Here is a 14847-nt window from a genome sequence, read left to right on the forward strand (position 1 = left end):
CAATAATACACAAATCCTTCTTTCAATTTAGTTTCTTGTTTCTAACATTCTAAATATTTATTAATTGATCCTAATTATATTCTAATAACTTTAAAGCCCTCTCTCAATTTGAGGAAAAATGTAAAAAATAATAACAGCTCAACATCCAAAAAATAAAAATTGGCTCATTCAAATTAAACTATTATTTAATAATTTTTTTTATTTTAGTTTTTTGTCACCAAATTTTAACTATAAAATAGTAGTACATTATTCTCAATCAATATCACTCTCTTTTTCTCTCTGTTTCTGATTTTCTATTTCTCTCGAAAACTTTCGTTGCTTGATTTTTCATCGTATTCATTCTTCTTAGCTTGAATATTTTTTATATGTTGATTTAGATAAAGCTATTTGTTATATGGACAAGTGTGATAGATAAATTTTGGTTTTTTAGTGTAATAATTTCCTCCCTAATAGATTATTCAACAATAATTTTGTAAAATAGTGCACCGAGAAAATTTATATTTTAAAAGCCACGCCAAGGGAGAATAAGGAAACTGAATATAGTTATACTAAATAATGTTTAATTTATCTTCTGGTTAAAGAAAAATAAAATTCAATAAAAAACATAAAAACCTTTTCAATACATTAAAAATAGTTCAACTAAAAACTAAAAAATTTTCAGATAAAATCAGCTATTTTTTATTTTATTTTTTAAATCCTAAATTTAAACTATAAATCTTAAATTCTATATCTTCATTAAATTCCAACTCTAATTAACCCTAAATTCTCCAAAAATAATGAAGGTTAAAAAAAGTAATTTTATAATTAAAAAAATTGATTGACTACTTAAGAGTTGACCCGTATATTTTTTAAGAAATCATGAAATTTTATAAAGAAAATAAGATTTCCTTAACATTCATCTCTAGCAGAACCCCATATATATATATATCGAAAACGGAAATATTTGGTAACAAAAAAAAATCAGCCAAAAACAGTCATAACTTACTTTATTTAGCATTCATTAATTGTTGCGATAATTAATTAATACTAAATAAGGCAAGTTCTGACTGTTTTTTTTTTCTACCTAGCATTACCCTATCGAAAATGTTTGATAACCAAAGAAAATCAAACAAAAACAATCATAACTTGCCTTATTTAATATTAATTAATTATCGCCTAATTGTTTATCTACCTAGCATTAACCCTATATATATGTATTCATGACTATTTATTTCACCAAAGTTCAAACTTTGTATTATGAAAACATAAATGAGGACACGGTTACACCTCAAATCACATGTCCATTCGATTATTCAAAATGAAATTAAATTATAAGCTAGGAATATCTAAACGTTGACCTAATTCCCTAAAATAAGCTCAACTTGCATGTAAAAGTCGCTTGGCCAGCCAATTATCTATGACTCTAAGGTGACGCAATTTAACAACCATTCAAATTATATGTATATTATTATATATATTCATAGATCCCTTCAAGGTCTCTTCAGATATACTATAAATTATTAGCTTAATTAATAAAGAGTATTCTTGTGTAGTTATAAGTTGAATCTTTATTGATTTTGTAATGAACTTAATTATTGCAGTACCATCGAGATTACTAAAGTCTATCTTTAATCATAGGGATTAGCTAAACATAAAATATACGCTAACCTTTTATTATAACTATGCATGTTTCTGTTGTGTTTGAATATATAACTCTCAGACTTTGTAATTTAATTACTAAAGTTTTCCTATTTTGCAAGCATGATATTCAAGTTTTTTTTGTTTGATGATGATAAGAGATATATAACTATTATATATTTTTTATTAATTTAAATTAAAAAAATTATAATATTATATTAAAATTTTTATGATTAAAAATCTAAAGTTCGGTCTATATTAATTTTAAAAAATCTTTTTTAATATAAAACAAATAAAAATAAAAATAAAAAGTTTATGTAAAAAATTTTACGAATTTAAAAGAAGTTCTTGTAAAAAAAATCGTATTAGAGGTATTAGAGATATCAATTATGTACCTCTTTTTATTAATTTAAATTTTTAGAAATAATTTTATTAGTTAATAATCGCAAAATGAAAAAGTTTGTCGATTCATCAAAAAATAAAGTTATTAACATATTAGAGTAATACAAAAATCTAAAAGGCTCCAAGAAGAGGCACCTATATATATAGTTATTTAGGGGCTAATGTGATTCTCAATCATAGCTTTTTATGTGACCGCGAGCTTCCAATAATTATGGTAGTGAAATAGAGGAGTGGAATCTTAATTTATTTTATTCTAAGTTGTAACCAAACCTTACTAACTCGAATTACCGAATGACTAAATAAATGACACGAATAAATATATCTTATTACATTATCATGCCTGGTCCATGGATATATAAATTTTTATTAACATATTGACTTCATCATATCATATCATCATATGCTATATTAATTAATCCAGCAACAATCATTTGGAAGATGATATTGATAATAAATTCAATACATTATATGTTAAAAAACATTATTACTAATTTTCAAGTTGTGAAAAGTTGATTTATCATTTAGACTCTCAATTTGTCATTCAGACTCTCATATGGACATTTTTATTTGCGCTTTTAACTAACTATATATGGATAGTATAACCATATCTTGGAGTTGTGGTTTATTTTATTAATAACATTATAATATTAAAGTATCAGACTGCACGCATGTATATGTTACATGCAACAACACAACATAACATAATAACTAATACCAATTTTATAATAAACTTGTACATGTAAATGCAAACACTTATGGCATATTTTAATAATAAGAAACATTAAGTGACTGATTATTTTTTTCTTATTTTTATTTTAAATTTAAACTTATATTAATCTTTTTTCATTTTCTTATTTTAGTTGTCTACTAGATGTTGCATTATTCACATGGAAAGCGGGTCAATGGCAGTGGACAGCACAGCACACAACGAAAGTTTAAGGTCACATTAGAAGTGTATATTTTTATTCCCGAATAATGTGGTTATTTTTAAAATGATATTCATGTTGATTTATTTATTTATAAATAAGATGCTGATCCCATTGAGAGTCATTCTAGCTTATTTAATAATAAGTGATGCTGCGTGGTGAAGATATTTTAGTAACTAAATTTAACTAAATTAATTGAACGGTTTATTGGCACAAAAAAATTAGTTGAAGAAAAAAAATGCATAAAAAGTAGAAAAAAATATAGTTGAATTTAATAATAATAATAATAATAATAATAATAATAATAATAATAATAATAATAATAGATATATGTAATGGATAAAATTGAGATAGAACATATTAGACTACAGAGTACTCCTATATGATAAACTTGTCTATGTAAAAAAAAAAAAAATTATCTAAGTGTAAAAGACATTCACCATAGTTGATATATCATGGTAATGTTAGAATTTAGGTGAATTCTACCTTACCCCCTCTAAAATAACATGTAAGTTACCGTTTATGATGTGTCACATTTTAATTGGTTATTACTTAACTATAGTTGGGTTATTTTGTAATTTATTATTTGAGATGGGTAATTGTATAATTTCTTAAAATATTAAAATTCTACCCGCCTTTCACGCAATCTCTTTCTACAGTGCATCATTCCTTAACGAGTCGTTGAATTCTCATGGCTTGTAACTTCTTCGTTCTTCCCCAATACCGACTTCATTGCTATCTCATGTCCTCTCACTCAATCTCTCTTTTTTTTTTTTTTTTTTTGCCATGGATCACTCCTTACCAATATAATTAATGATTAGTTTGGTTATTAAATTTTTTTCATTAAAAATAATATATGGAATATATATTCATATGTAAAATATAATATAATATAATATAATATAATATAATAAATTTATTCAGAGTACTTAAAAGTATAATTAAAATCAGAAATATACAAATATAATAATAAAATTTGTACTCTAAACAAGTAAACATATCTTTTATCATACATAAATTATTTAAAAAAATATAAATTGTTAAAATTAATAACACAAATTTAAAATGATAAAATTCAACTTTCTTACAAGTAATTTTTATAGTATTTTTATTCTTTTAATTTTTAATTTATTAATATTTTATTATTTAATTAATGATTAAACAAATTATTTTCATGAAAAATATTTTTTGTATAATCTTAAAGAAGAGACTAATATACCAATTTAAAAATTAATGTAAAAATGATATTTTAAATAAAAAATAGTTAATATTAAAATTTTTAAATACAAAAACAAATTATATAGATATTCAGGATATAAATATGAAATACATGTTTAAAATAAATAAAGGAGACAAAAATAATTATTTATTTTTCATGAGTACTCCCATTTTATCTGTTTTATTTATTTTAAGCATATATTTTATATTTATCTTTTAAATATTTATACATATTATTTTTGTATTTAAAAATTTTAATATTAAATATTTTTTATTTAAAATTTTATTTTTACTTTATTTTTTAAACTACTATATTGGTCTCTTCTATAAGATAATACAAAAAATAATTTTTTATAAAAATAATTTATTTAATCATTAATTAAATAATAAAGTACTAATAAATTGTAAATTAAAAGAATAAAAATATTATAAAAAATACGGTAAAAAAGTTAGATTTTATTATTTTAAATTTGTATTATTAATTTTAATAATATATTTATTTTTTAAATAATTTATGTATGATAAAAAATATGTTTACTTGTTTAGAGTACAAATTTTATTATTATATTTATACATTCATGATTTTAATTATATTTTTAAGTATTTTAAATAGATTTATTTTATTATATTATATTTTAAATATGAATATATATTCTATCTTGTAATTAAATAAAGATATATTTTTTTAATGAAAAAATTTAATAACTGAACTAACCATTAATAATGTTGATGTTGGTAAGGAGTGATTCATGGCAAAAAAAAAAAAAAAAAAAAAGGAAGAACAGGGAAGTTACGAGCCATGGGAATTCAACGACCCGTTAAGAAATGATGCAATGTAGAAAGAGATTGCGTGAGAACGTGCTTCAATTAACGGGGAAGAATTTTAATATTTTAAGAAATTATACAATTACCCATCTCAAATAATAAATTACAAAATAACCCAACTATAGTTAAGTAATGACCAATTAAAATGTGACACATCATAAAGGGTAACTTACATGTTATTTTAGAGGGAGTTGGGTAGAATTCACCTAGAATTTGTGATAATAATTCAAAAGTAAATTTGATAAATATTCAAATATTATGCGAGATTGAACAATTAGTATCTACGTATAAGTCAATGATATAATCTAATTATAATAAAATTAATCTAATATTAAACTAAATAAATATAAAATCAATACGTGATATATCTAGATATTATATTAATATATTGAATCTGAATATATTCACAGAAAATATACTTCTTCTTTTTTTCTTTTTCTACTTTGGAGATAAGTTTTCATAAAAAAAAAAATCTGTGAGACTGATTAATTTGTAAAAATATTTTTTATATTTATTTTTTTTAAAAAAAATTATTTTTATTTTCAATTTTTTCACATACATGTATTATGCAACTTCTTCCTTTTACTTTCTTAAAAAATAATTAATAGGCAAAACAATATATATATATATATATATCTCAATGGATTAAGATTGTTGACTACGTACATATAGCCATGTGATGTATGTTACAAAGAATCAAATAACAACACTACAGTCTATATAGACTATAGTACTAAGGAATGTACAACTTGTTTGCCAAAATTCATGAATTTTCTTCTCCCTGTCAACCTCATTAATGACTTTAGATTCCTGACATTATATCATTAATTAAACTATATAATAATAACATTAAAAAATATCCCAAAAATTAATTTAGCAATAGGTGTTGACAATAACGGTATGGCTGAGTAATGGGAGGTAGATAGATGAGCTAGAAAATTATTTGTTTATGCCATAAAAGAGGGTAGTGTATGTATGTTGTATCAATGGCATTATAATTATATATATAATAAGGTTATTATGTGAAATTGGAAGAGAGGTCTACTACTAGAGACATAACAATAATGGAAGAGAAGAGAGTAAGTTCCATTAGTTTTGAAGATTCTGTTACAAAGGTATGTTGATTCCAACACTAGCTTCTTTCAAATAATTTGTATTTATGATCAAGATTCATTAAATTGAGTGCAAGAGATTATATTGAATCATCTTAGCTTTAAATGAAATATTAGCAAGAACAAACTTTCCTTAAATTTTGTGCTAATTAAACTACTATATATACCTTGAGAAAAATGGCTTTTCAACTTAATTGACAATGAAAATTAGAAATTGAGTTTCTTTGTATATTGAATTCATTTTTTAAGAAAAATTATATGATCTTATGAAATCTAGGGTGAGGTGAAAGAAGAAAATGGTAGGTTGAAGATGATCACAGAAAGAGTAGAAGAGAATTATCACTCTCTTCAACTCCAATTCTTTGATATCCTTACAAAAAAAGCATTCAAAGAAGTTGTGAGTGATTCAGCTACTAACACAATTGGTGATGAAACTGAAGAGGAGCATGAACTTGTTTCACTTTGCCTTGGAAGGAATCCAAGTAAGCATAACAAAGATGTTGCAAGAATTGGAAACAACTCCAAAAACAAGGTTAATAAAGAAAATGAAGAGTTTGAAAAACCATGTTTAACTCTTGGATTAGACTCTAAATGTGTGCTGCCAAAGGAATCGGCAGAGGAAACTTTGTCATCAATAACACAGAAACATCAAGTGAAAGTGAAAAATAGTTCAAATGATGGAAGTTCAGATCAAATGCCTGCTAAGAGAGCCAGAGTTTCTGTTAGAGCTAGATGTGATTCTCCTACGGTTAGTATCAATTGATATATATTCTTTTTCCATTCTTTTTTCTTGTTCTAATTTAGAAAGTGGTATGCTTTTCAAGCAGATGAATGATGGATGCCAATGGAGAAAATATGGACAGAAAATAGCAAAAGGAAATCCATGTCCACGAGCATACTATCGTTGCACGGTCGCACCGGCATGTCCGGTTAGGAAACAGGTACGTCCGCCGCAAAAACTAATTTTGATATCGAAATAATTTTACCTTGTTGATATATACTTTATCACTCCAAGGATGCGTTTAGTTATGCGTTTTCATTTTCAGTATTTTCTGTTTTTAGAATTTTATGAAAAAAAAAAAAAAAACTGAAGAAGAAAACAGAAAACAAGATTTTATTATTTTTACTGTTTTTTTTCTTTCATAAAATCCTAAAATCAGAAAACACCAGAAATAAAATTTCTGAAAATGAAAATGCAAACTAGGCGCACCCTTGGATTTTGGTGTCGCTTCTACTTTAGTATTCAAACTCTTGAATTTCACCATTGAATTTGTGTCCAATTGAAGTTGTTCTGGAGGCACATATATGGACTAGGATTAACCAAATTTCATGGAAATGATTTTTTCAGGTGCAAAGATGTGCTGAAGACTTGTCCATCTTGATCACAACATACGAAGGAACACATAACCATCCACTTCCATTTTCAGCATCAGCCATAGCTTCCACAACTTCTGCTGCAGCTTCCATGCTTATTTCAGGTTCTTCAGAGAGTCACAATTCTTCATTTTTTAAAAATGTGTCAACACTACACACTGGTGTATGTCTCGGTCAGCAGTTTGATCAATCAAGAGCAACAAAAAATGTCTTCCTACCAAACAATAATGTAACTTTAGACCTCACTTCTTCTGCTTCAAACACTTTATTACCTTCAAACACTTCTTCTGCTAACCTTTTCACAATGCCTATTCCTTTTGTGGAGAAAACACACATAATAAGGCCAGTTATGTTGAGAAACTCTTCAAGTTGGGGTAAGCATTTTTATGAAGAGTGCATGAGGAACCGAACTCTTCATCCTCCAAAGGATGCTTTTTTAGCAGAAACAATAACAAAAGCAATGAAAACAGATCCAAGTCTTCATTCTGTGATAGCTGCTGCAGTTTCATCTATTGTGGGGCAACAAGGATATTCAGCAAGTTGCAACAATCAAGAAGGGTCAGAGATTCTTATACCTTCAACTCAATTGGGATCTTCCATTCCCTTCAATCAAAGTAACAAAGGATACATAGAAATAGAAGGGTACTTCAAAAGATTGTTGTCCTCAAGTTCTGGTGCTGGAGACATGCTTCCATAGTTGATCACATCAACAATTAAGTCCAACACAAATCATTAACTCTCTTGTCCTCTTAACCATGGTCTGACGACTAGACAAGGTTCAATATGACTAGAGTCGCGAACAATATAACTAAACTCCTAATAGTTAAAGTCGCAAACAATATGACTCACAAGAGTAGACTTAGAACAAAAAGAAGGAACCAAATATAATGTTGTAACCATCATGCACATGGTTATTCCATGCCCTTTTTGTAACTACTTTTACTTTATCACTGTATTCGCAGTAAACTGTAACTGTAAAGGTATAAGTCTTCCATATATGTTAAGTTACGAATATTCCTATTTTAACATGCATTATTGTAGTAATTAAGAATTAAGAGTTTAGGATTTAAGATTACAATGAAAAAATCAATGATAAGATTATCATTAAAATATACACGAAACTCATTATTTATTGTTAACTTGTAAATTTCTATCCTTTTATCCTTGGACTTGAGTAATGGACAATGTTAACAAGAAATTGATGCTTGTTGAGCACGTAACATGTATATCAACAACAAAATAATAGCTAAAAAGTGTTACAAAACCTTGAAGAAACCTCCAATTAGAAAAGCTAGAAGCTACAAAGGAGCCATTCCACGTAAATTGCCTTTATCATCTCTGTCCCTAGCACTATCCTTAGCATCGAATTTGTGAAGCCACCATGTTATAAATCCTACCTAACAAAAATTCGGTTAGTAAGATTACTATGGGAATGACCATCATGAAACTTAAATTAACTTCATCCATAATTAAGGTGTTTAATAACCAATTTTCTTATTTTGTTGACACAATGGTTATGATGTAGCCTCACGTTGCAAGGTTCATCCAGTCTTGAAAAGAAAAATAATCATAGAAAACATAGGTAAAGAAGAGGTCATTACCACTATTGAATAAGCAACCATCTTCCAACATGTCTACTATGAAACCTTCAATAGTTCATGGAACGCTTCCTGCGGTATATCAACGGAGCCAATGCGTTTCATTCGCTTCTTTCCTTCCTTTTGCTTTTCCAACAGCTTTCGCTTTCGAGTAACATCGCCACCGTAACACTTTGCAAGAACATTCTTCCTCATCGCAGAAATCCTACAACAAAGGTATAGTATTTTAGCAACACAGAACAAATGACTTGAGCCATCAACATAAATGCTATAGGAAATAAAATGGCGAAGATAATTAAATTAAGACTTTGATCAAGATTAACAATTTCATATCAAAAGCTACATGGTTTATGGCAATCCAAAAGTACACATTATCATAATAATACTTCAAACAGAATCTTACGTTTCTCTTGCTACAATCTTTGAACCAATGGCAGCTTGTATCGTTATCTCAAACATTTGCCTGCTCAAAATTTAGAGAAATTTGTGATTAAGTTGAACTAACAAAGTGTGATACAAATAAACTTATTTTTATATTAAAAGACCTGTCTATGACTTTCTTCAATTTCTCTACTAGTTCACGCCCAACGCGATATGCTTTCATGTTATGAACAATAGTTGACATCGCATCTACAGGTTGTCCATTTAAGAGGATATCGAGTTTCACCAGATCAGATTGCTGATAACTGTAATTGTGCAAGTTAAACGTATTATAAAATATGCACTTGAAATATACAAATTTATTTTCTTATACAATTTGACCCGTGTACAGGGATGCCTTAATGTCTCAAGCAAGTAGGAGTAGGCATATCACATCGATCATGAACACGGTTATAGGGAACGAATAGGGTTAAGGGTACTTACTCTGCATCCTCATAATCGAATGATGCATAGCCTGATGTTATGCTCTTCAATTCATTATAGAAGTCAACAACAATTTCTCTCAAAGGCATGCGATACTTCATGAATGCCCGTTGACTGTGGAAGTGAAACTCAAGCGATCATTATCAATTATAAGTTCATAACTCATAAGTGTGTTTCATTGAAAGAAATACACACCAAAACGTTGAAATTAGTACGGGACTAGGAGTGTCCAACGGTTTGGGCTAATTTACAAACCCATGGGGTTTTGGCTCAATAATCCAACCAGCAAATCATGGGTTGGTTTGGGTTCGTAAAATAATGTTGATTGGTTGGTGGGTTTAACATTTTTATGAAATTATGAAAGGTTTTTGTGTGTATATATATATTAAAGATATCAAAGCCATAGATTCCACCCAAATCAACTCCCTAATAAAGGGGTTCGGTTGGTTAGGATGAAAGAAAAGAAATTGCAACACCCATCACAACCTACTAACTAAATAAACTTAGAAAAATCTTCTTTAACCCACCCCAACCCAGCTCTCGGACACCCCCTAGAAACTAGTACCAACTTTTGTCGCAGGAAAAGCTTGTGACTTGAGCTAATATCCTTGGCAAATCACTTCACATTATGTATTCATGGATTGATATAACAATGAAACGCAACCATGGCAAAAAACTGTACCTGTCAATGAATGAGTACTCCAACTGCTGACCCCTACGCTCAGAGCAAAGGGTGATAACTGGTCCCACATACCTTAAATCACCAACGAATTAAAATAAATAATATTATCTCCAAAAGCACCAAAAATTATACTTAGGGTTGTAAAAGAGCTTACTCACTAGGAATGATTATAGTAGCTAATACTGTAGGTTCCCAACATGCTGTCACTCGTTGCTTGGGATTAGAGGGTAACGTAGCAGGATTCTGAACTTCTAATTTGCTGGAAAGCACATCTTAAATATTAGTATATCATAGTGAAACATAATCAGAGACACACAACCTTGTTATCTACCTTCCATCAGAATATTCAAATATATAAGGCACAGTAGGAACAGTTGAGATAACATGAGCTCCATACTCCTGCTTACACAAATATAACATTTAGATTAATTTATCAAGTTTATAAAATTTATGCACACAAAACTCTTGATGATTCCAACTTCTAACACAAATAATATTAAAAAAGTATATGAATCATAAATAGATTTTAAAAACTTCGAAGGAATGAAATTTTGCAAAACATAAGCATTCAGCTTAAACTTATCATTTGCTTTCCACATAGGAGCATGTCACCTGTTCAAGCCGTTGATGAAAAACATCCATGTGAAGTAAGCCCAGAAATCCACACCTAATGAAATACAAAAAGATACATTAGAAAGTATTCTTCATGTTGCTAGCTAGCTATGTTTCAAAATTCAACTTAATTGAACTCCCACCCCCACTCTTTTAGTAGTAGATGTCAGACCTGAAACCCAAACCTAGAGCTGTGCTAGTTTCTTTAGTAATAGAGACACTGGCATCATTACATGTCAGCCTCTCTATTGCATGGTTGAGTGCTTCAAAATCAGATCCATCTGCTGGATAAAGACCAGAGAAAACCATATGCTTTGCTGGTTTAAATCCTACAGTTTAAAATGATCAAATGTCAATTCAAACAAGACATTTAAGACAAAGATATGATCCCATGGATATATTATTTAATAATATTATTATACTGAGAACTACGAAGAAACTACAATAAATAGAATATCACATCAGCTTGATTATTTGGCTACATAGAAAATTAATAATGGTCAAGCAAAGAAGTGAAATCAGGCTACTCTCCGTAAGTTCATTAACTATGAAAGTAACAAATGAGAATGAAGTCTACAAGGCTCAGGATAATCGAAATGCGATGCAGTAAAGGACTATAAGAATATCATACATGCATGGCTCTCACAACGAAATATCTTGAATGAACAATAGAGAACAAGTAATTTTCTGGTTTCCACCCTGCAAAGAGATAACAAATTAATGGGTGGAGAGACAAAGGATAGCAATCATACCTGGGAGAGGCTCTACAGTGTTTCGAGTATGGTAAATTGTATCTCCAACACGGGCTTCTTTTGTTGAACGCATGCCACTTACAACATAACCAACTTGACCAGTAAGCAAGATTCCAGTAGGTGTAAGCTCAGGATGCATGATACCAATATCCAAAGCTTCATATGACTGACCAGTAGCAGCAGATGAAATCTTATCCCCCTTGCGCAGGATACCATCAACAACAGCAACATGGCATATTACCCCCTTGTATTCATCATAGTATGAATCAAGTAAAAGCATACGCAGAGAACTATCACTCTTTCCAGGAGGAGGAGGGATGCGCTCTATAACAGCTGGAAGGACTTGCTCAAGACCCTTTCCAGTTTTAGCAGATGTTAGCAATGCATCACTAGGGTCAAGATCAAACATTGATTTCAATTGGGCTTTAACGCGATCAGGATCAGCAGTTGGCTGGTCAATCTTGTTTATTACAGGTACAATTGTCAGGTTGGCCTCAAAAGCAAGGTAGAAATTAGCAACAGTTTGCGCTTGGACTCCTTGCGCGGCATCAACAACCAAAAGTACGCCTTGACAAGCTGCTAGTGACCTTGACACCTCATAGCTAAAATCCACATGACCGGGAGTGTCAATAAGATTCAGCAAAAAACTAGGTGAATCCTTTCCCTCACTATGATCATCACCATTTGTCCTGTGCTTATAGAACATTGTTGCTGTCTGTGCTTTAACTGTGATTCCCCTTTCTCTCTCCACCTAAGACATTTCAAACTCCAATGAATGATTATACCGAAAAAATAATCAAGACCTACAACATCTTCCACCAAAATTACAAAACTTCCATTTTTTTTTTCAATAAACTCATTCCACTTCCTAGTTCAGCCCTACACATTCTTCAAATAATAGCACTTTTAATCAATGACTACTTAGCTTACATTGATACTCCACTAAAAAATAAATTTAAAAAAAAAATCACAACTTTGAATAACACCCATTTCACGTAACACTGCAAAAAACCAAATACACATTATTTAAAAAAATCACAAATTTAAACAACAGAAAATCCCCCATTACACTTATCAAATTGAAAATAGTCACACTACTGGGCAACACTGGCTTCATATAACATACTAACAGCATAAAAAGCAAAGCTAAATCTAAAAAAGTTTTTTTTTTTTTTTTTCTTTTTTCTAGTACCTGCAACTTATCAAGATATTGGGGCTGGCCATGACCCTTTTTAATGGTAGCAGTGAGTTCAAGGAGTCGATCAGCGAGGGTAGACTTGCCATGATCAACATGCGCAATGATTGAAAAATTTCGAATGAGTTCAGGAGGGTACTGGCTCAAATCTATGGCGCTCTTATCCTTAATGTTTTGTTGCCGCGACTGAGAACACAAGAGTGCACGCTGTTGGTGATGAAAGGTGGTGCTGCTTAATGGGTTGAATGGGAAAAAGGTTGAATTTCGTAATAGAGAGAGGTAATTTGATTGCCTTAGAGTCCTTGAAGTTTTGCTCAGGTAACCCATTTCGGGGTTTCAGTCACTGAATCAGAAGCAAGAGAGGTGAAAGAGAAAAACCATAGCAGCAGAACGCAGCTGAATTCTGGTGTGTTTGTGGTTTACTTCATTACGACGCCGTTTTGCTATATGGGCTCATTGGGCTGGGCTCTTTTAACAAATATACTCTTGGGTGTGTGCATTTGATGCCCAAAAACAAAATCCTTTTAATATAAAAACGGTTTTTCATCACGTTTTTTTCTGGAGAAGGGGGGGGGGGGGGGGAGGAGACTGACGGGTTGAAACTTGAAAGTGTTGTGTAGGCCGACATTTTTTTCTTGTTAAAGTAAATTTCTTTTGACCAAAAAAAAAAAGTAAATTTCTTTGTTTCTAAATTTGTCTAAAATTTTAAAAATATTTTTAAATTTTATTTTATTTTAATTTTGTTTTAAAATTTTTTTATTTGTATTAAATATATCTTTAATAGTTAAATTTTCAAAAATTTTAAGACAATCTAACAATAATGTATGAAAATTATGCTTAATTTGTTTGTATGAGGATTGTTCTTATGAAATTATTATTGAACTGGTCTTAAATTTTTTGAAAAATTATCCGCCAAAATATATTTGATACAAATCAAAAATTTTTGGGACAACATTAAAATAAAATAAAACTTATGAATATTTTTAAAATTTTTATCAAACTTTAAAGACAAAAAATATGCTTTATTCTCTCTTTTTTTAATTGAAGCAAATATAAAACCCATTTTGAAAATTGAACATAAAAAATGTCATGTTCATATGACTTCACCTACATAAAATTAAAATTGAAACCAATTTGGTCGAGTGGTCAGCTCATTTATCCGTTTAAATAAGTGTGGAGTTCGAATCTCGACTTATATATAGGGTGTTCAAATCCAAACCGATCTAAATTAAACCGTTCATCCAATTCAATCCAAACCGAAAACCGATTAAAACCGCACTAATTCGGATTTGATTGGATTCCTTTTTTGCAATCTACTGGATTGGATCGGATTTCGGATCTACTTTTCATAACCGATCCAATCCAATCCAAACCGCACAATGTACTATAATATTATTATTTTATTATTATATTTACGATTATATACTTATAACATGTTTAATTTGTTATACATTTTTCTATTATTCATATATTATTATTATTTAATAAATATTTTATGTTCAAAATATTATTTATTTATTTTAACTAACTTATAATTTTATTTCTATTGTTATGTTATCGTTGGCTTTTTAAGATATTGTTAAGACTTGTTATGTCATTGTTGATTATTTAAAATTTGATGTTAAGACTTGTTATATGTATTTAATTTTTTATTTAAAAATTGCACATCC

General features: G+C 29.2%; 2 protein-coding genes across 3 annotated transcripts; one reads left to right on the forward strand and one right to left on the reverse strand.

Annotated features, from left to right (window-relative positions):
- Positions 1 to 5925: 5925 nt before the first annotated feature.
- On the forward strand, positions 5926 to 8500 carry LOC107635315 (WRKY transcription factor 72A-like). The gene is made up of 4 exons (XM_016338762.3): positions 5926 to 6103; positions 6378 to 6848; positions 6928 to 7041; positions 7449 to 8500. The coding sequence occupies exons 1-4, from the start codon at positions 6053 to 6055 to the stop codon at positions 8169 to 8171; spliced, it is 1359 nt and encodes a 452-aa protein (XP_016194248.1). The 5' UTR covers positions 5926 to 6052; the 3' UTR covers positions 8172 to 8500.
- Positions 8501 to 8552: 52 nt separating this feature from the next.
- Positions 8553 to 13593, reverse strand: LOC107637277 (Small GTP-binding protein). 2 transcript variants are annotated; one of them, XM_021122009.2, is made up of 12 exons: positions 13175 to 13593; positions 11983 to 12733; positions 11403 to 11559; positions 11231 to 11285; positions 10950 to 11017; positions 10773 to 10877; positions 10619 to 10690; positions 9937 to 10050; positions 9618 to 9758; positions 9476 to 9535; positions 9076 to 9277; positions 8553 to 8867 (listed from the first exon to the last, which is right to left on the reverse strand). In XM_021122009.2, the coding sequence occupies exons 1-11, from the start codon at positions 13502 to 13504 to the stop codon at positions 9112 to 9114; spliced, it is 2019 nt and encodes a 672-aa protein (XP_020977668.2). In that variant the 5' UTR covers positions 13505 to 13593; the 3' UTR covers positions 8553 to 8867; positions 9076 to 9111. The 2 variants fall into 2 exon arrangements, with proteins under 2 accessions (XP_020977668.2, XP_020977667.2); XM_021122008.2 differs by having other exon boundaries at positions 8553 to 8871; positions 13175 to 13587.
- Between the last annotated feature and the right edge of the window lie 1254 nt (positions 13594 to 14847).

The sequence above is a fragment of the Arachis ipaensis genome, chromosome B4 (assembly GCF_059453495.1).
Source record: "Arachis ipaensis isolate K30076 ecotype BB chromosome B4, ASM5945349v1, whole genome shotgun sequence".
Lineage (NCBI taxonomy): Eukaryota > Viridiplantae > Streptophyta > Magnoliopsida > Fabales > Fabaceae > Arachis > Arachis ipaensis.

What these genes read in the sequence shown, in the direction of transcription:
- LOC107637277 (XM_021122009.2), bottom strand. Translation starts at nt 13,504, where the DNA reads ATGGGTTACCTGAGCAAAACTTCAAGGACTCTAAGGCAATCAAATTAC. An exon ending in TTCATCAACGGCTTGAACAG is followed by an intron (nt 11,018 to 11,230) that starts GTGACATGCTCC and finishes TTGTGTAAGCAG; the next exon opens with GAGTATGGAGCTCATGTTAT. An exon ending in TTGAAGAAAGTCATAGACAG is followed by an intron (nt 9,536 to 9,617) that starts GTCTTTTAATAT and finishes AATTTTGAGCAG; the next exon opens with GCAAATGTTTGAGATAACGA.
- LOC107635315 (XM_016338762.3), top strand. Translation starts at nt 6,053, where the DNA reads ATGGAAGAGAAGAGAGTAAGTTCCATTAGTTTTGAAGATTCTGTTACA. An exon ending in CTAGATGTGATTCTCCTACG is followed by an intron (nt 6,849 to 6,927) that starts GTTAGTATCAAT and finishes CTTTTCAAGCAG; the next exon opens with ATGAATGATGGATGCCAATG. An exon ending in CATGTCCGGTTAGGAAACAG is followed by an intron (nt 7,042 to 7,448) that starts GTACGTCCGCCG and finishes TGATTTTTTCAG; the next exon opens with GTGCAAAGATGTGCTGAAGA.